The sequence below is a fragment of the Balaenoptera physalus genome (genome assembly GCF_965194825.1).
Source record: "Balaenoptera physalus genome assembly, chromosome: 3".
Classification (NCBI taxonomy): domain Eukaryota; kingdom Metazoa; phylum Chordata; class Mammalia; order Artiodactyla; family Balaenopteridae; genus Balaenoptera; species Balaenoptera physalus.
In genome coordinates, this window is record NC_138890.1 from 105,019,049 (window position 1) to 105,041,081 (window position 22,033).

Consider the following 22,033-nt stretch of genomic DNA (forward strand, 5'->3'; position numbering starts at 1 on the left):
TCGGGATATATGTATATGTATAACTGATTCACTTTGTTATAAAGTGGAATCTAACACACCATTGTAAAGCAATTATACTCCAACAAAGATTAAAAAAAAAAAAAGAGAGAGAAAATGGAATGTTTAAAAAAAAAAGATATCTAAGATTTCAGAAATTAAGAATTCCCCCCTCCCAAAATCTGTAAAAAATTATCTTCTAAGAATTTTTTTACCTCCAAACCATAAAGTTTCAACTGAAGAAGTAACAATTAATCACCAATACAGGAAAAGAGGTAAGTTTATAGAGAGAGTTCACAAAATAAGTTTTGCTAGCAAACAGATAACCTTGATCTGTTCGATGAATATGCTGATGATTTACAGGAGCATCTCGAATATACTGAAAATAAAGAATATATGCATATTGATCTATGTTAAGAGAGTAACAGGCCTAGAGCAGTGATTCCAAGCCATGTTTTCTTGAAATGTTTCAAGGATTCCACAAACATTTACCTCAGTTCAAACAATGTTCTAAACTTCTTAAAATAATAAACACATTTAAAGAGGTATATCCAAAAAAAGAATATATTAAGAATATATTAAGCAATTTATAAAAATCATGGATAGGCCTGTTCAGTAGGAAAAGCTTTACATTATAGCAAACAAAAAATTACAAAATAGTTCAGTCATTTTCTTCATCATTAAATGTGAGAAAGATCTTTTTAACTTAATTGTAACTGAATTTAGAAAGACAGCCAGAGGTTGGTGCTGGCTAGAGAGTCCAAAGGTGCTTCAATGAGCCTTCTCAGCCTGTGTGAAAACTCATGTCACTTCAGTATATCTAAAACTTTAATTCTCCAGAACACGCAGTTTCTCTGTTCCCCTCAACCGCAGTTGTTAGGCAAATTACTACTCTACTTAAAAATCAAAGGAAAAATGATACCATAATCTCTCCCGAAGTGCCCTTGACTCTTCTGACAAAGAAAGTAATGATCAGGGGCCCTTCCAGAGCTAACGGCTCCAAATACGTCTCCTCAGATAAAGATTCGGGAGCAAACTGAACCACTCCATTTGGATCACCAAACTTTTGTATCTAGAAACAGAAACAGAGAGCAGAGTGAAAATGTATATAACAGCTATGGATGAAATTACGGTATCCAATATATCAATACACTGATGTATTGTGTATGTACAAGATAAGCTGAGGAAATGAAAGAAACACAATCATGATACTTGGATATAATCCACCTGGCTACCTGATTTTTAAAAACCTTCTTTATTACGCTGATTGTTACCCAAAACAAGTAGGTTCTTATTCTCCCAAGGATAATGGGAATAAGTGTTCAGAAAACTACAATTTGTAGAATCACCAAAGGATAATACTTCAATGACTGAATTTAGCTTTATTCACCTCTCATTTGCTTCATTTAACCAGTTAAGTTTAGCTAACCTCTTTCTACTGGTTATGATATAATACAATATGGAGAGAAGCAAAGGCCCTGTGACGGTTAATTTAATGTGTCATCCTGGCTAGGCTACGGTGTCCAATTGTTTGGTCAAACACTAGTCTAGATGTTGCTGTAAAGGTATTTCGCAGATGTGATTAATATTTACAGCCAGCTGACTTGAAGTTAAGAAAATTATTCTCAATAATGTGAACGGACCTCATCCAATCAGTTGAAAGCCTTAAAGAGCAAACACTGAGGCTTCCCGGAGAAGAAGGAATTGTGCCTCAGGACTGCAATTTAGGAATCCTGTTTGAGTTTCCAGCCTGCTGGCCTGCCCCAAAAAATTCAAACTCAAGACTGCAACTTCGGTTCTTTCCTGGGCTTCCTGCCTGCCAGCCTGCTTTATGGACTTTGGACTTGCCAGACCCCACAAACCCATGAGCCAATTCCTTAAAAAAAAAAACAACTCTCTCTTTCTCCATATGTTATTTCCTAATAGTTCTGGTTCTCTGGAGACATCTGACTGATACAGACCCCAGACAAGAGTTTTTTCCAAACTTAAAAAAATAGGTGCATCTTTCAGTCTTTTTTTCAGTAACCTTGGTCCCCAGTACTTTCTGCCCCGATGGACTGGGTGATTCATGCAAAATATGCTGAACTCGGATCTGATCCACACCATCATTGCCCTAATTGAACAAGTACCATTCTTCCTTCCAACAATCTGACTTGTGACTATCTGTGAACTTTTATGCACTTTAATGGCAAAGATATCCAATGCGTATGATATGACGAATGCCTCGTCTCTGAAAGTGCCAAATATCCCCAAAACATCAGATTTTCTCAGAAAGTGTAAAATAAGTATTTCTCATTATCTTAAAGCCTTTAAAAATTATCAATAATGAGGCTATGGAATAAACTAACATAACAACCAGAACATCTGACCCACAGGAATTACTATGACTTCATTTGGTCTTATAACTTTCAATTCATCACAAGCCTATAGAGTTTCAACAAATGTAAATGCATTTTCCAATAAATCCGTTAAATCCAAAATTTTGTGGGCAAAACAAAGTCTGACTTACTGTTAATGTAACATCTTTAGCTCTGGAGTCTAACTTAGCTTCTCCTTTCACAAGTTTAAGTTTAATAATGAAAGTCTTTGCAAGTTCAATGTCATCATGAGGATAGACTATCAGAATGATGCTTCTCACTCCACCTTCCCCATCTCCAAAGGAGAAGGACCCGCTCACCGGGTCTGCGATGTCTCTGTTCTGTGATGGTAGGGCTTCCTGAGAATTGGGTCCGACTATCTCCCAGTTTACCTGCAGGGTGTTTGTTTTTTTAATAGAAACGATCAGCTTTAAACAAAGAATTACTTAGCAGGATATGTAGTATTAAAAATATATATACATACATGTGAAAATTATTCTAGAATATCTCCAGCAAATTCCTATGTTATCAACTCATGTTGTTTAAAATAATATTTGCAAATATAAGCTATGTATCTATAGAATATCTGTTTTCATGAATAGTAATGTCTAACAAGTAAAGAAAGATCTGAATACCCAGTCATTTGTTATCACCACAGGATAACAAAAACATAAAGGTATATATTCTAAATATATATATTAGAGTAATATAAACTTTAAAAATATGAGTACAAACTGTCTTGCTAGTGTACAGCTTCTGTCCATCAAAACCTATTTGAATCAGACTATAAAAGCATGTGAAAGGCCTGCTGGACGTGCAGCAATAAATATACTTAAATTCCTAGTGTAAGAGGAACAGAAATTTTCATAAATTGTTACAAGAAACAAAAATTTTATATTGCAACAAATGCATTTTTTAAAGTTTCTATAATTTAAAATTGTATACGTTTCATATGCATAAAGAAAGAAAACTGGGCACTTCTCTTTGCTTCTTTCATCTTTCATCAGCACTGGACACAGTTGACCACTTCTTTCTCTTGAAACACTGTGTCCTGTCTTCCTTGGCTTACATGTTACTCACATAACACATACCTTCCTAGTTTTCCTTCTTTACTCCTCAATCTTTTTGGCTGGCTCTCCCTCCTCAGATCCCTAAATGTTGGGAGCCCGCGCTTGGGTCTATACCCCTTACATCCCTGTCTACACTCCTTAGGCCACAGAGTTTCAAATGCCTCCAGGTGTGTCAACATCTTTTGAATCTGTCTGCAGCCCTGACCTCCCCACAACCCACACTCGAACTTCCCCCTGCCTACCTGCCCCTCCAGTGGGGTGTCTAGTAGCTATCTCAAATCAACAAGGCCAAAACAGAACTCTTGCTTTTCTCCCAAGCTTCGGCATCTCAGTAAACAGCACTACAATTCAACCAGTTGCTCAACTAAAATTCTAGCAGTTATCCTTGATTACTCTCTTTCCCTCCACAAGCCCAGTGAATTTTTCCTCCAAAACATACTCGATGTCCTTTCCCATCTGGCCAGCTCCATCTCCACCCCCGTCTGAGCCATCGTCAGCTCTGCCCTGGGCTATAGAGGGCAGGAGCCTTCTAACTGCTCTCCCTGCTTCTACTGCGGCTTCTTGACAACCCATTTTCCTCACAGCAGTTATAAGTGAGCTGACAACCCGGTGACACTGACATCATTCCCCTGCTTAAAACTCTCTAATGGCATCCTATTTGCACTTAGACTCATCTTTAACCTGGCTCAGAAAGTCCTCTGTGACCAAACACCTATGGCCCCTCTGATCTATCTTGTGCTGTTATCCCTTCATTTCCAAGCCCATCCACCACATGGAGCTCTGCATACCGCAAACATGCCAAGTTTGTAGATCTGCACTAGCTAATCCCTCTGCCCAAATGCTCATGCCTCTAACAATTACTTGAGCACCTCTTTCTTATCATCTTTCAGCTTTAATATCACACCCTTACCATCCAATCAACAGTGGCCAGCAAGTCACTTATGATTGTGTCTCCTGATTTTACATTCCTGCCAAAAACTTCGTGTTATCAGATCATTTTCTTTTCATTTTTTTTTTGTTTATTGTTTGAAAACTTTATGAGAACAGAGATGAAGTCTGTCTTGTTCACCGGTGCATTCTCAGGGCCTATAACAGGGTCTGGTACATGGAAAGCCCTCTACAAATACTTGTTGACTTTTACCAGAATCCTTCATTTAATTTTTAACTGTCTCTCAAGAGTGCCCTGAAGACAGCTACATACCTCATGCATTTTTATGTACTTCAAAGGATTTTAGAAGCTGCTTTATACCTACTAGGTAATTAATAAATATTACTGACTGTGAATAAATAAATGACTGTATTTGAGGAATAAGAAAATCCAACACCGTATCTATCAATCCAAATTATTTTTTAAATCATGGGAAGAATAACTCTACCTGAATCTCTCCCAAGAGTCCTCCAGTCCGCTCCAGCATCAAGGGTAAAATCATTGTAGAATTGGGATTAGGAAGAGAAATTTTGCTTTGATTGAGAAATCTTACTACACCAAAGGGAGAGTCACTCTTGGCAATCGTGATTCTGCACACTAGGTGGCGCCCAAGGACCGCTCCACCAGTAGCTCCAATGAGCAGGATTTCAATGGGCTCCTCAAATTCACTGCATAGCAAGAAGGAGCAATTCTGTGAGTCTAAACATATTAAAATGCTTCTAAAATCCAAATAACTAGTCATTTTCCAAATTGGTCATACATATTCAAGGCACAGTAGTCACACACCAAGTGGTAAGAAGAGGGTGCTTAGCTACAAGCACAAATGATCATTTCAATATTACATAAACTGGGATAGTTATTGGACTCTCTTCCCCTCTTTTTAATTGCTTAATGCATTAAGGAAGTGATCTGCAGGATGTTCCCACATTCTGATTAGACTTTTCAAATCTAGAAGAATAAAAATTATTATTTCTTCTTCTATTTGAGAAAAAGTGACGCACAATCACAATGGTCTCCCAATCCCTTTTTCCCTATCTCAGCACCCCCTAAAGTTTCTCACTCATTTTTCAATGGGTACAAGTATAATCTAAAATTCTATTATCAGTGCAAAACATAGGTAAGGACTGGAGCACAATACTCATGCTTTACATATGCCCATGTTATTTCCAATATCACTAAATAGTATTACCTTTCATTGTCATCAATGATGGAAACATTTATAAAACTTAAGCTCTGCCCATGCTGAAAGGTGACTGAACTACCATGCAGTACATAATCAACACCACCAGGAACTGCAGAAGAGCTCTGAGAGATGACATCAGCTGTCACACGGCCATAAGTGCCATGAAGCCTCACCACTGGAATCATGATCATCCCTACGTCCTCCTCCACTGTAACAGGAATTTGAAATTAATTGGTATGCCAGACAAAGCAAGTGACTTTTATAAGATCCAGTCAAATCAAACGTGACAATTAAATATAACAGTACAACACAAGCACTCAATTTTTTCGCAGTTCATTTATCGCTTTAAAAAACAATTAGTGAAAATGTCATGACTTTTTTAGGAGAACTATAGTGTGTCACAAGTTGAAAATTATAGTGAGTGTAAGTTAGAATTTAAATAATCGATTTAATCATTAGCATAGCCATTCTTTCTCTGTGTGCCACATATAAATAAATAACCCTTGCTTTTTTGACAACGCTAGATGAGCACAAAAAACACTTAAAATATGTGTACTCAAAGGAAACCATTCTGGATTGTTTCTGCATATTTAACTGAAACATCAGTAATATAAAAAATAAGGTGTATGTTATTTATATCATATGAGTGCTTGAAAAATCCAGATATAAAGATGATTCTGTTACATTTTCAGTTCCTATGAAATCTACTTGTAAATCTGAAAATGTATCCTCAGTGCTTGATTTCAACTTAAAAATTCTATTCATATTTTATTTCTTCTTCAGCTATGCTAACATATGTATATTAAAATATCATTTAATAGAGTTCACATTAGCCAGGGCTAAATAGTACTGAACTTACATTGTAGTTATAAATGTATTGTCCCAAATATCCCCAACGATAGTGAATCAAACAGAAATCAGTGAACAAAAAAGATCCAAGTCCCATTTTTCTGTTGGTGTAAAAATGCAGCCTTTTTTTACTCGCTGTAGACTGAAGTTCACAAAATGGTGATGTTTTCCATGACTTTACCCATGAAGTCAATACAAATCAACTCCTAAAGTGATTTCTGATGAACTTTAAAAATGGCTAGATAACGAAAGAATTTGATGGAGGCAATGAAGCCAATAAATTAATCGCAACAAGAAGATAACATGTTTATTTTGAAAGGTATATTCATATTCTGCTTTTGAATAAAATCAGAAAAGCAGCCACCTCCTTCTACCAGGAGGAAATATAACCATATATTCTGCATTCTGCTTCTACAAGAGGGGAGAATTGGCAAGATAAGGCAAGCTGCTATTAGGAACTGTTTCAAGAAAGCATGACTAGGAGTCCAGATACTACCTGCACCTGCGGTCCAGTAAAATATTTCAAAGGTGATTATTCATTAGAAAGTGAATATTCACTGATTTCTAATCACAAAGGAAATTAAGCTTTACATAAATTAGAAATATATTCATAAAAGTGTTCAAAATACAAACATTTCAACAATCTTAAAGTTAAACATAATTTCTCTAAATGCCTTATTCCCAACCATTCCACTTTGCCATACAAAAGTGAGATTCAAGACTGCCCAAAGGTAACTCAAAATATATTTTTAAAATAAATACGTAAATATATATAAAGGCATATATAAATACATACAAAGGTGTATATATGTGTACACACACACACGCACGCACACACGCATGCACACACCCCAAACCAGGAAAATTTGCATACGGCAATTCAAACTGACAATGTCGTGCTGAGGTACTCTAATTCAGAAATTGGTGGTAAATTTATAAGTAATGTTACTGAACCTACCTTCAAAGGCAGTATACCTTGGGTCAAATTCAATGATTCCCTCTGCGTTATCATTTTTCATTATGATGATTCGGACAATGGCGATGTCTCCTATTTCAGGAGGTTGATCCACCTGAAGTCCATTTTCTTGGATGGTAAAATCATACCCTCTTTCAGAGTCATAAGAAATAAATAAAATAAACTGAGTATAATTGCTTAGCATGAATTGAAGAAGGGTCCTATTAGCTCCTATAATTTAGTCCTATTAAGCTTTTTCATCCTTTTAAAGATCCCAACACGAAAATACTTTAATTTTCTGAAATGATGTTTGAAATATATTTCTGTGCTGCTCCCAATTATCACTACCTGCATAAAACTAAAACTAATATAAAGTTATTAAACTTAGGCAATAGGAAGATAATAAAACTATTAGGAAATTGGGAAGAAGTTGGAAAATGAACCTCTGGGGCTAGGAATGTACTGCTGAGCACATACTACAGTAATGGCTCACGGACGGGAATGTACATTAAATTGTAGTGCACTCAAAGATGGAAACCAGCTAGGCTAGAGATCTACAGTGTTAGGTTGGGAGGGTTACTTTATTATTTTTTTTTCTTTTATGGAAGAGAGAGTTACTTTAAGGATATAATGAGTGTCATGCCACTAAAGAAATTTTAAGCTAAACCATCAAGATTCAAGAAAATATTCCAGTTTCTGTGAATATCAATTAAATCAATGCCTCTATTCTTTCATATAGATGGTAGTTTACTTGTCTAGCAATATATTTCTGCTGAGAAAGTCTCTTTTAAAGATTGCTATTACTCTCATCAAAGAAAAGTTTTGACTTCACGGGTTTTACATCGCTTTAATTCCTGAAGCCACCAAAAAAGATGGCACTAAACCATTTTAGTCCTTCCTTCAATTCCCAAATTCTATTTACCTAGTATTTTTAACCTACCTAGTTTGGAAAGGTTGAACGCTCATTAATTAGATTACATACAAGACAAAATTAGAAAACTGGGGGTTAAAATATTAAATGATAAGAGAAACCATTATCAGTAGTGTGAGATGGATCATGGTTTAGCTGCTTACCGTAACTGAATATCAAGGCAGTAAATTTTCTAGCAACTAGGCAAAATTGGGTTTATACTACTCTCCTTTTCAGATCAAAGGAAGCCTAGAAATTTATCTGGAAGAAAAACTTGTTTCCTCAGAATTAAGCTTAAGTAGGAATTGCCTTTTTTAAAGGGCAGCAGCGAGGACAAATGCTTCAAGCCCCACTTAGTCAAAAACACAGATATAATCTCACACATAATGTGCTACATTTACCAAACTTCACTCACTTAATTAAAATAGTCAGTGACCATCTCAAGTTTTAATACATTTAATATAAGTACAAATTCATTCCCATCATCAGACACAGAACCATACCTGGGAAATTTAAGAGTTGAAGTGTTAGTGAGCCCACAATAATTTTTCCCGGGGGAATGATATACACTCTGCCTAAGTCATTCAGTGAAATATTTTAGTTAAAAAAAGCTTTAAAGCATTGCATTAATATCACAAATGCAAAAGCATTTTCATTGCATGCACAAGTAAACTTCCTTTAGGACCTATCTAAGTGCAAACATTATTCCAGTTGAAGGTTGTATGTAAGCCATAGGTGCAGAGGTGCTTCTTGAGCCACTTAACCTGTAGGTATTTCATCTACTTCATCATGCAACACGTGTTCCCCACCCTTGTTAATCAAGTCGCTGCACTACATCAGAGAATGAGAGGGCCTCAATATGGTTAACTTTTGATCTTCAATGAAAACATGGTGCATTAACTACCAACCAATCTTTTACTCAACTACCAACTACCAATCTTTTACTCAGATTTTCTCCCCTGCTTTAAAAATGCCATTGGGCAAACATCTACCTCATTCATCACAAAGACAATACTGTACAGCCTTCAGAGACATCAAGGAAAGAACTCTCTCAGTCCAGCCTGTTCCCTGGTGTAGAGACAGAGATGGGGGAACCAAAATCGGCCCCGCCAGCTGCCCTCTGACCTAGAGAACAGCTCCTGTCTTTCCTCACCAAATTACTACAAGCCCACACCATGTTCGATTTCCCTGCTGCCCACAGTGACTTCACACAACAGAAACACATACTTTCAACTTTCAGGAAAAAATTTTATTTTAGAACATTGTATAATTAACAGTCTTTGCCACCACTGTCCTGGTCTAGTGTCACATAAATGTGAGACAAAGCAGGGAAAGACTGTTCTACAGTCAGTTCAGTATTCATCCCTGCACAACCTAGCTTTCACTCATCCTTTCTCTCTGTTTTGTTTCCTTTTTCCTATTTTTCTCTTTTACTTTACCTTCCCAGGAGTTCCACCTTTGTAATCACTAGGGAAAATTCCTCAGGGCCTTCAGGAAGGCTGTCATCAAGGATTTCAATGTGCACGCTTTTCACCGTCTCCCTCGCTTCAAAGAGGAGCTGCCCTGGAGGAGGGATGAAATCCACGCCAGCCTCGGCTGTCCCACTCACAGCCTCAAACCAGAGCCTCACGGGGCCGAAAGAGCCACCCGAACGGACGACTGTGAGGTTAACCTATGCAAGAAGCAGTTTTTTATTTTGGATGAGTACTCTACCAGGCAAGACTTAATTTTGAGTGTCTCTAATTCTATTTACCAGGATTAGGTCGAAGTTACATGTAAATTTACCAAGTATATAAATTCTATGTTAAAATGATATCAGGAACACATTAATCAGTTTGTGAACACTTTGGACTATGAACAAAGAAACACATTTTAAAGATCGCTCACGATATAAAAAATAAAAATGATATTTAAGATTTTAAGCATTTCACGCTCCACCTTTTGCACTTCCTCTGACACCCGAAGTTGCTCTTGTGAAAAGGCGAATCGTCCATAGGGAAAGTCACTAGCCACCACTGTGATGTTGGCTGTGCTGCTGGATTCACGCCGTACTGCCCCGTCGCTGACTCCAGTGAGCTGAAACTCATAGAAACACTTTTCCTCAGGAATGTCATCATTCAAAGCCTAGAGGAGGACAGAAAGAGCCATGAGCAGCAGAATCTGAACATTTAAAGAAAAATATCTATCATATAAGCAAAACAACGAACTCTGTGATACTGACCACCTCCCACCACCCCACCCCCCAACCACACACACACATACAGCAAAGGGCATAACAGCAATCAGTAATACTGATACCTGTAACACTACAATTGCCGCAGACTGTCCATCTCGCATTGTTAGTTTTCCTGAAGTTTCAGCAAATTCCCCCATGGAAGGAGGGAATATCCTCCAGTACACTGTGACCTCCCCAGAAATCGCTGGGCCACGAACGAGGCTACAACAACACACAAATGTATATTTCATTTTTATTGAAAGAGCTTTTCCTAAATATTTGCTCTATCCTTCAACAATAAACAATTTTCAATTATTTCAAGAATATTATGAATTTCAATAACCCTATCTATCAACTATAAAGCAAAAAAAGTCTTTTAATTCCAAGACAGTAACACCCAAAATACTGAGCTTGCGTAAATCTGCTTGACAAGGACACTAGGAAAAGCTGAACACTAAAAGTAGAAGGTTTAAAGGAATTTAAAAAAAGTACGTATGGACTTTTCACTTACTACACAAGATACAAAATACGAATAAAGGACAGTAAACACTTCACACATGCAACGCTAATGAAAAAACTACCAAAAAGATAAAGTTTTAACACAAATTCAGCTATTTTATTGATAACTGCTATCTCACTCCTCATGAGAAAATTTACGATAAACAAAATTGCCTATGATCATACCACCCTAGTTAAATAATAGGTCCTAATTTTAGAACAATCAGAATCATAAAATCTTTGATCCAGATGATTTTTTAAGGAATGATTCTGTAGCTAAGGCACACAAGCTTACAGAGATGAAGTAACTCCTATTTTACATGGCTAGTGACAGAACAGGGCTGAAAGCATAGATCTCTTGATGTTACTCAGTGTGCTCTCCTTGGCATGGGGTTGTGCAAATAATCTAAAAGACAGTCAGAAACCTTCTCATGGCCTACCCGGCTCTTTGGTGGGGATAATGGTGGACTCTGGGAGGGCTCACACCAAGGAGTACTACCCAGAACTACTGCTGCAAGTGTCCTTGTCCCCACGGTGAGCCACAGCTACCCCCGCCTCTGCAGGAGACCCTCCAACACTAGCAGGTCCAAGGCAGAAGGCAGAAGGTCCACACTCCCATTCCACAAAGAAAGAGGTGCAGGGACCTTAAAGTAGCATTTTTTGAAAAGCTGTGTGGCTGACAGGGTCTTGGTGCTCTGGCTCGGTGTCAGGCCGGAGCCTCTGAGGTGGGAGAGCTGAGTTCAGGACACTGGTCCACCAGAGACCTCCCAACCTCACGTAATATCAAACAGTGAAAGCTCTCCCAGAGATCTCCACCTCAACGCTAAGACCCAGCTCCACTCATCGACCAGCAAGCTACAGTGCTGGACACCCTATGCCAAACAACTAGGAAGACAGGAACACAACCCCATCCATTAGCACAGAGGCTGCCTAAACTCATAATAAGCTCACAGACACCCCAAAACACACCATCAGATGCGGTCCTGCCCACCAGAAAGACAAGATCCAGCCTCATCCACCAGAACACAGGCACCAGTCCCCTCCACCACGAAGCCTACACAAGCCATGGAACCAACCTTAGCCACTGGGGGCAGACACCAAAAACAATGGGAACTACGAACCTGCAGCCTGCGAAAAGGAGACCCCAAACACAGTAAGTTAAGCAAAATGAGAAGACGGAGAAACACACAGCAGATGAAGGAGCAAGGTAAAAACCCACCAGACCAAACAAATGAAGAGGAAATAGGCAGTCTACCTGAAAAAGAATTGAGACTAATGATAGTAAAGATGATCCAAAATCTTGGAAATAGAATGGAGAAAATACAAGAAACGTTTAACAAGGACCTAGAAGAACTAAAGAGCAAACAAACAATGATGAACAACACAGTAAATCAAATTAAAAATTCTCTAGAAAGAATCAGAATTAGAATGGAGGCATGGATCGAGAAGATATAAGAAATGTTTAACAAAGACTTAGAAGAACTGAAGAACAATCAGTGATGAACAACACAATAACTGAAATTAAAAATACACTAGAAGGAATCAATAGCAGAATAACTGAGGCAGAAGAACATTCTACATAGTGGAAATAACTACCGCAGAGCAGAATAAAGAAAAGGATTGAAAAGAATTGAGAACAGTCTCAGAGACCTCTGGGACAACATTAAATGCACCAACATTTGAATTCTAGGGGTCCCAGAAGAAGAAAAGAAAAAAAAAGGGACTGAGAAATATTTGAAGAGATTATAGTTGAAAACTTCCCTAATATGAGGAAGGAAATAGTCAATCAAATCCAGTAAGTGCAGAGAGTCCCATACAGGATAAATCCAAGAAGAAACATGCCAAGACACATATTAATCAAACTATCAAAAATTAAATACAAAGAAAAAATATTAAAAGCAGCAAGGGAAAAGCAACAATTAACACACAACGGAATCCCCATAAGGTTAACAGCGGATCTTTCAGCAGAAACTCTGCATGCCAGAAGGGAGTGGCAGGACATATTTAAAGTGATGAAAGGGAAAAACCTACAACCAAGATTACTCTACCCAGCAAGGAACTCATTCAGATTCGACGGAGAAATTAAAACCTTTACAGATAAGCAAAAGCTAAGACAATTAAGCACCACGAAACCAGGTCTACGACAAATGCAAAGGAACTTCTCTAGGCAGGAAACACAAGAGAAGGAAAAGACTTACAATAAAACACCAAAAACAATTAAGAAAATGGTATTTGGAACATACATATTGATAACTACCTTAAATGTAAAAGGATTAAATGCTCCAACCAAAAGACATAGACTGGCTGAATGGATACAAAAACAATACCCATACGTATGCTGTCTACAAGACACCCACTTCAGACCTAGGAACATATACAGACTGAAAGTGAGGGGATGGAAAAAGATGTTCCATGCAAATGGAAATCAAAAGAAAGCTGGAGTAGCAATTCTCATATCAGACAAAACAGACTTTAAAACAAAGACTATTACAAGAAACAAAGAAGGACACTAAATAATGATCAAGGGACCAAACCAAGAAGAAGATATAACAACTGTAAATATTCATGCACCCAACATAGGAGCACCTCAATACATAAGGCAAATGCTAACAGCCATAAAAGGGGAAATCGACAGTAACACAATCATAGTAGGGGACTTTAACACCCCACTCTCACCAATGGACAGATCATCCAAAATGAAAATAAATAAGGAAACACAAGCTTTAAATGATATATTAAACAAGATGGACTTAACTGATATTTATAGGACATTCCATCCAAAAACAGCAGATTACACTTTCTTCTCAAGTGCACATGGAACATTCTCCAGGATAGATCACATCTTGGGTCACAAATCAAGCCTCAGTAAATTTAAGAAAATTGAAATCATAGCCAGCATCTTTTCTGACCACAACGCTATGAGATTAGAAATGAATTACAGAGGAAAAAAACGTAAAAAACACAAACACATGGAGGCTAAACAATATGTTACTAAATAGCCAAGAGATCACTGAAGAAATCAAAGAGGAAATCAAAAAATACCTAGAGACAAAAGACAATGAAAACACGATGATCCAAAACCTGTGGGATACAGCAAAAGCAGTTCTAAGAGGGAAGTTTACAGCAAGACAAGCCTACCTCAAGAAACAAGAAAATTTCAAATAAACAATCTAACCTTACACCTAAAGGAATTAGAGAAAGAAGAACAAATGAAACCCAAAGTTAGTAGAAGGAAAGAAATCATAAAGATCAGAGCAGAAATAAATGAAATAGAAACAAAGAATACAATAGCAAAGATCAATAAAACTAAAAGCTGGTCCTTTGAGAAGATAAACAAAATTGATAAACCATTAGCCAGACTCATCAAGAAAAAGAGGAAGAGGACTCAAATCAATAAAATTAGAAATGAAAAAGGAGAAGTTACAACAGACACCGCAGAAATACAAAGCATTCTAAGAGACTACTACTAGCAACTCTATGCCAATAAAATGGACAACCTGGAAAAATTGAAAAATTCTTAGAAAGGTAGAACCTTCTAAGACTGAACTAGAAAGAAATAGAAAATATGAACAGACCAATCACAAGTAATGAAATTGAAACTGTGATTAAAAGTCTTCCAATAAACAAAAGTCCAGGACCAGATGGTTTCACAGATGAATTCTATCAAATGTTTAGAGAAGAGCTAACACCCATCCTTCTCAAACTCTTCCAAAAAATTGCAGAGGAAGGAACACTCCCAAATTGATTCTATGAGGCCACCATCACCCTGATACCAAAACCAGACAAAGATACTACAAAAAAAGAAAATTACAGACCAATATCACTGATGAATATAGATGCAAAAATCCTCAATGAAATACTAGCAAACAGAATCCAGCAACACATTAAAAGGATCATACACCATGATCAAGTGGGATTTATCCCAGGGATGCAAGGATTCTTCAACACACTCAAATCAATCAATGTGATACACCATATTAACAAATTGAAGAATAAAAACCATGTGATCATCTCAATAGACGCAGAAAAAGGTTTTGACAATATTCAACACCCAGTTATGATAAAAAGTCTCTAGAGAGTGGGCATAGTGGGAACTTACCACAACATAATAAATGTCATATACGACAAACCCACAGCAAGCACCATTCTCAATGGTGAAAAACTGAAAGCATTTCCTCTAAGATCAGGAATGAGACAAGGATGTCCACTCTCACCACTATTATTCAACGTAGTTTTGGAAGTCCTAGCCACGGCAATCAGAGGAGAAAAAGAAATAAAAGGAATACAAATTGGAAAAGAAGAAGTAAAACAGTCACTGTTTGCAGACGACATGATAGTATACATAGAGAATCCTAAAGATGCCACCAGAAAACTACTAGAGCTAACCAATGAATTTGGTAAAGTTGCAGGACACAAAATTAATGCACAGAAATCTCTTGCATTCCTATACACTAATGATGAAAAATCTGAAAGAGAAATTAAGGAAACACTCCCATTCACCACTGCATCAAAAAGAATAAAATACTTAGGAATAAACCTACCAAGGGAGACAAAAGACCTGTATGCACAAAACTATAAAACACTGATGAAAGAAATTAAAGATGATATAAACAGATGGAGAGATATACCATGTTCTTGGATTGGAAGAAGCAACAATTGCAAAAATAACTACACTACTCAAAGCAATCTACAGATTCAATGCAATCCCTACCAAATTACCAATGGCATTTTTTACACAACTAGAACAAAAAACCTTAGAATTGATATGGAGACACAAAAGACCCCGAAGAGCCAAAGCAATCTTGTGAAAGAAAACAGAGCTGGAGGAATCAGGCTCCCTGACTTCAGACTACACTACAAAGCTACACTAATCAAGAGAGTATGGTACTGCCACAAAAACAGAAATATAGATCAATGGTACAGGATAGAAAGCCCAGAGATAAAACCACGCACATACGGTCACCTTATTTTTGATAAAGGAGGCAAGAATATACAGTGGAGAAAAGACAGCCTCTTCAATAAGTGGTGCTGGGAAAACTGGACAGCTACATGTAAAGAATGAAATTAGAACACTCCCTAGCACCATACACAAAAATAAACTCAAAATGGATTAAAGACCTAAATGTAAGGCCAGATACTATAAAACCCTTAGAGGAAAACATAGGCAGGACACTGCATGACATAAATCACAGCAAGATCATTTTTGACCCACCTCCTAGAAATGGAAATAAAAACAAAATAAACAAATGGGACCTAATGAAACTTAAAAGCTTTTGCACAGCAAAGGAACCCACAAACAAGACGAAAAGACAACCCTCAGAATGGGAGAAAATATTTGCAAATGAAGCAACAGACAAACGATTAATCTCCAAAATATACAAGTAGCTCATGCAGCTCTATATCAAAAAAACAAACAACCCAATCCAAAAATGGGCAGAAGACCTAAATAGACATTTCTCCAAAGAAGATATACAGATTGCCAACAAACACATGAAAGGATGCTCAACATCACTAATCATTAGAGAAATGCAAATCAAAACGACAATGAGGTATCATCTCACACCGGTCAGAATGGCCAACATCAAAAAATCTACAAACAATAAATGCTGGAGAGGGTGTGGAGAAAAGCGAACCCTCTTGCACTGCTGGTGGGAATGTAAATTGATACAGCCACTATGGAGAACAGTATGGAAGTTCCTTAAAAAACTAAAAATAGAACTACCATACGACCCAGCAATCCCACTACTGGGCATGTACCCTGAGAAAACCATACTTCAAAAAGAGTCGTGCACCACAACGTTCATTGCAGCTCTATTTACAATAGCCAGGACATGGAAGCAACCTAAGTGTCCATCGACAGATGTATGGATAAAGAAGATGTGGCACATATATACAATGGAATATTACTCAGCCATAATAAGAAACAAAATTGAGTTATTTGTAGTGAGGTGGATGGACCTAGAGACTGTCATGCAGAGTGAAGTAAGTCAGCAAGAGAAAAACAAATACCATATGCTAACACATATATATATGGAATCTAAAAAAAAAAAAAAAAATGGTTCTGAAGAACCTAGGGGTAGGACAGGAATAAAGACGCAGACATAGAGAATGGACTTGAGGACATGGGGAGGAGGAAGGGTAAGCTGGAACGACGTGTGAGAGTGGCATGGACATATATACACTACCAAATGTAAAGTAGATAGCTAGTAGGAAGCAGCCGCATAGCACAGGGAGATCAGCTCGGTGCTTTGTGTCCACCTAGAGGGGTGGGATAGGGAGGGTGGGAGGGAGACACAAGAGGGAGGAGATATGGGGATGTATGTATATGTAAAGCTGATTCACTTGGTCATACAGCAGAAACTAACATACCATTGTAAAGCAATTATACTCCAATAAATTTGGTAAAAAAAAAAAACAAAACATCTCATGATCTAACGTCAAGATAACTCAAAACATACCTTCAGTTTTTATCAAAAATATGTTCTACTCTCCACAGGATTTTACAAATATATAAAAAGACAATGCCTGAAGAATATGTCTGTATTGAGAACAATGTATTTAATTAATAATGCTAATTATTTAAATAAAACTTCAAAACCCTAACCTAGGCAAACAAAAATTAGGAAATCCTTACCTGATGATAGCAGTACCATTATATTTTGCTGAGGGTTCCCCAATGAGGACGTGCCTAGATGATGGAGCTATCCCAACTTCTCCTGACACTCCCTTATCTCCTCGAATGATTATTGATGCGCTACCTGAGTTGAAGATGATATACCACTTATGTAGAAAACACATGGATTCACTTAGTACATGCCTGGCAATGTTCTAAGGGCTTTACATATACTAATCTTGTGAGTTAATCCTCATGACAATCATATAAGTTAGGTACTAATATTATCCTCATTTTACCAGCGCAGATATTTAAGCACATAGAGGCATTGAAGACACTAAGGCAAATGACTTACCCAAGATCACATTTTAATGAAAGGGATAAAATGGGCAGTACTTCCACTATCACTCCCATGATAAGTAAGTACTCTTCTACCATGTGCATTAATCCACTTCTACAGTAACCATTTTGTAGCTCACTGAAATTGGCTATGTGGCTGTATCTATTAGCTATGTAGCAAAAGCTAGAATTCTTGGGGGCCCTTTTTTATTTTTAATTTTCTGACTCTACCATTTGCTTGTAAGTGTTTATAAAATGTGTCAAGTATTCCTACTAAAATGGAAATAAAACCCATATCAAGTAATTTGAGTATTCATATCATAATTTAGCAGTAACTTAAATAAAATTGTTTCCAGAAGCACACATTAGAGTTTAATGAAACAAAGGATTGGATTACTATACTATCACTTTCTTTGGCAATGGATTAATGGGATCAAGAGTGGTTTGTCAAGTGCAAGGATGTCACAGTTAGAAATATATTATGAATTTTTTATATTAACAAATGATTTACCTTGATCCACTGTTATATTCTTGTTCTTGCGTCTAATTAGTCTATATAATATCAACCCTGACGTTTAACACAATGTAGACAACTGAGCTGACTTAAAACTTATGGAAGAATATAATGCAAAGATATGAATCCCTCAAGTGCTTGCTGGAAGTACTCTAGATATAAATGCAAAAGGAATAACTACCCTATGTGATATCATAGGTGACAGTACACAATACTCTCTACAATTCTGCAAATTTCCTTAGCCACGGAATTCTGCTTCTTTGACCACGAACCCTTGCATAGGATGAAGTTCTTGATGGCAAAATAGGACATGCAACAGTAACTAAGCTTTCATATCAAAGTTGCTGGGCCATTTTTTATGGTTATTACTATTTGTACAATAATGAAACCATTTTAGCTCCAGTAATCCTTTCTCTCCAGACCTAAGAAACAAATTTTCACATGGACCATAGGCAAGTGAGAATTATGATGCCTGTTTCTGAAATGTCAAAATCTAAGTAATTACTTTCTTATCAAAATAGGCAATAGATAGGCTGAAAGAGACATAATAAGATGCTGTTTTAAAATAACATTTTATTACAAAAGTAACATGTGATCATTGTAAGTAGGTGTAGAAAATATAGGTAATCAAAAACCACTATCAACATTTCAAATAAATAATTTCAAACATGTTTATGACATGCACGTGACAAAAAGGGGATTACAATGAACATGTTGTTAAAAAGCCTGTTTTATTAATGTAACAATTATCCATGTAATGAAGTGTTCTTAATTTTAATGTAAGTAAGGCTTTTTCTGCCACAGTTTTTGAATAGTTGCATAGTATTCTGTTACATTTAACCAGTCTCCTACTGTAGGATCATTTAAGAAGCTTTCCTATTTTCCTTTATAAACACTGCTAAAACAAACATCTTTATCTTTTTAAAAATCACACAGCTAAGTAGTATGAAGTCTTTGGCGTATGACCTTACCAACAATGGGTATGGTAATTTTAGCTTTAAAAAGTCTTTAGCTGTTATACAAGTAGGAAATAACATCTTTATGATTTAGAAAACGTTTTAGGAATTATAAAAACAAATACTACCTATCTTTGTAACTACTGATTATCTGGTCACGTTTTTCTGAAAATCTACTTTTTAATTTCCAAAAATGTCGATTTCTCTTACCTTTTATTGGAGATATTTCTACCTCATCAACTGGTACCAGCTGAATGGTGAAACTCCTGTCCTCCTCCAACATGGCATCTTGAAGTGTGTGCAACACAATGGTCTTCTGGGACTCAGTCTGCATCAAATGAGGAGGAATAACACATTTTCCAGATTGACCAAAGTTAAGTTTCGAATGTTCTCATTAGCAGAATAACATTTATGTGCATAAGCATTTTTTAAAGTGTGTCCTCTCTGTGCCCTGGAATTATGGGTTTCTGCTAGAGAGAATTACTATGTAAAAATTAGCTCTGAGCATAAATCCGATTAAGGTTCATAATAGGAAAAAGGGGGGAAATGTTAACACAACTTTTAAATTTTCTGAAAATTTTCAACCATTGAAAGTTCGATCACTTAGAATTAAATGGTCACAGCATGATGTAAATAGATAAATGTCATAGGTTTAATACTTATAAAGGTTATCTTTCTACTACCCATTTTTACTCCTTGCCCTCTACCCACTCCTGCTTCCTTCCCATTCCTTCCATAGGTGTTGATCTCAAGCATTTTCACTATTATTCCTTCCCTCTCTTGGTTTAAACTTAGCTCAGTGATTTCTTGGACCGTGTGCTAAGTTTTCAGTGTAGGCTGGAAGAGAAAGAATAAAGAAAAACAAATATATAGAAGACAACCAGCTTAATACTTCGAGACATAACCGTGACAGAAATCACTTTTATCTTTACCGCCTCCTCCGTATGCTGATAAAAAAACTCGAATTTGTCCTATGCATCACTGATTAATTTTCTACAGTTTGAATTCTGCTGTTTATTGCTTCTTATGTACATCTTAGTTCCGCAATCACATCTTTTCTTTGAGATTTTTATTATTAAAAGCGTTATTCTAATCTCTTCACTCAAGCTGTCCTCTCTTCATAAGAGTCCTTTTTTTCTATTTTACAGTAACTGTACTTCTTAAAACTTTTATAAGAGCTGCTAGGAAAATGTATACTTCCTGCCTCAGACCTTATTAAATGCACTCATGGAAAATCTATAATTCCTGGGATGCAATGAATCACTCCCATCCCTTTTACTCTCTGCACATTGTCAATTAGCGGCTCTGAACTATGTGCTTAGCTACAAAGCCATTTGTTAGAATGGAGACATAGATATGTCAGTAGCTGAGTATACAAGAACAATAAGGTTATTATGCAGAGGTACATGGAACGCACCAGGTTGGCAAGCAAAGAACAAGATGAAGAGGGTCAAGTCCAGGGTGACCCATAGACTCACCCCTCCTGATGCAGTACTCTGAACAAGGATGGCCTTATTCCCTGGGGTAAAAGATCAGACTATTTGCCATTTTGGTACGGATATCCTGCTCAACACCAGAAAATCTTTCTAATCATCTGGGAAGTAGATGTAGTAACTGGGAAATGATTGCTCATTATTACTATGGAAAATCTTTAAAGAAATTTCAAAGTAATTTCTAAATTCTTCTCATGCCAAATGAGAAGTTTATAGAGGTTTAGGGCATGCAACCGAGATGTTTCTTGAGCCATCGCATATCAGAACCTAAGAAATGAGTGGATGAAATAACTGTGCCATCTGGCTTGAGATCTTTAATTCCATTAGAGTAACCAACACCTCAAAAATGGTGGCAGAATATCTAAGTGGCAAATGGATTGCCAGAGGGCATCACCGATTAATTTATTCATCACCTATTAGAAAACTGAATGAAGAAAAAGTATTTGCTTTTGTGCTGTTTGGTGTTGAAAGCTCTGATAAAAGGTCAATAGACTCAAAAAAAAAATAGATTGACCATGTTTCATTGGGATCATCTGGTCAAATTTCTTTTAGAAATCCACCTTGGGGACCTTCTACTCTCCTATTTAATTTTTTAAATTCTATTTTGTTTATGGAAATTCATCTGCTTAGACTTTCTATATCTACTATTTACCTATTAGAGTCAATTTCATATAGATGTTTACATTCATTTGTCTAGATACGTACAAAGTAATCTCTTAAAATTTTATACTTTCCCTTTTAATGGTTCTTTCTTGCTTGCTCTTATTTTGTGAGGTTACTTTTTGTTGCTTTTTAAAAAACTTATTCATCAGTTCTACTGTTTTTCTGGTTTTTAACTAATTTCCTTTTGCTTTAGTTTTTACTAATTTAGGAAAGATCTATGCAAACATGAAAGCAAAAACCATAAAAGACTGATAAATCTGGACTCTCCAGTTTCTTCTCTGTGGTCTATTTGTCTATCCCAGAGCCAATATCAGACTGTCACATTTACCTGTGCTACATATTATCTTAAGTTTAGTTAGGGAAGGGCACCCTCCATTCTTCTTTGTGAGTTTCTGAGACTATTCTTGGTCTTTTGCATTTCCATATGGATTTAAGAATCAGCCTGTCAATTCTCTTCCATCTCTCCATCCCTCCTTCCAGGGAAAAAGAGTTC

At 36.8% G+C, this 22,033-nt stretch overlaps 1 protein-coding gene across 1 annotated transcript in view; it reads right to left on the reverse strand.

Moving 5' to 3' along the window:
* Window positions 1-22,033, reverse strand: part of ADGRV1 (adhesion G protein-coupled receptor V1) — a 560,219-nt gene that overhangs the window by 362,016 nt on the left and 176,170 nt on the right. The window contains exons 61-70 of the mRNA XM_082458333.1: window positions 19,595-19,712; window positions 17,597-17,720; window positions 10,548-10,686; window positions 10,188-10,373; window positions 9,689-9,921; window positions 7,343-7,491; window positions 5,542-5,743; window positions 4,801-5,020; window positions 2,507-2,746; window positions 920-1,069 (exon numbers count right to left, since the gene is read on the reverse strand). Of these exons, the coding sequence (XP_082314459.1) occupies window positions 920-1,069; window positions 2,507-2,746; window positions 4,801-5,020; window positions 5,542-5,743; window positions 7,343-7,491; window positions 9,689-9,921; window positions 10,188-10,373; window positions 10,548-10,686; window positions 17,597-17,720; window positions 19,595-19,712 (1,761 nt within the window). The remainder of the gene's footprint in view (window positions 1-919; window positions 1,070-2,506; window positions 2,747-4,800; window positions 5,021-5,541; window positions 5,744-7,342; window positions 7,492-9,688; window positions 9,922-10,187; window positions 10,374-10,547; window positions 10,687-17,596; window positions 17,721-19,594; window positions 19,713-22,033) is intronic.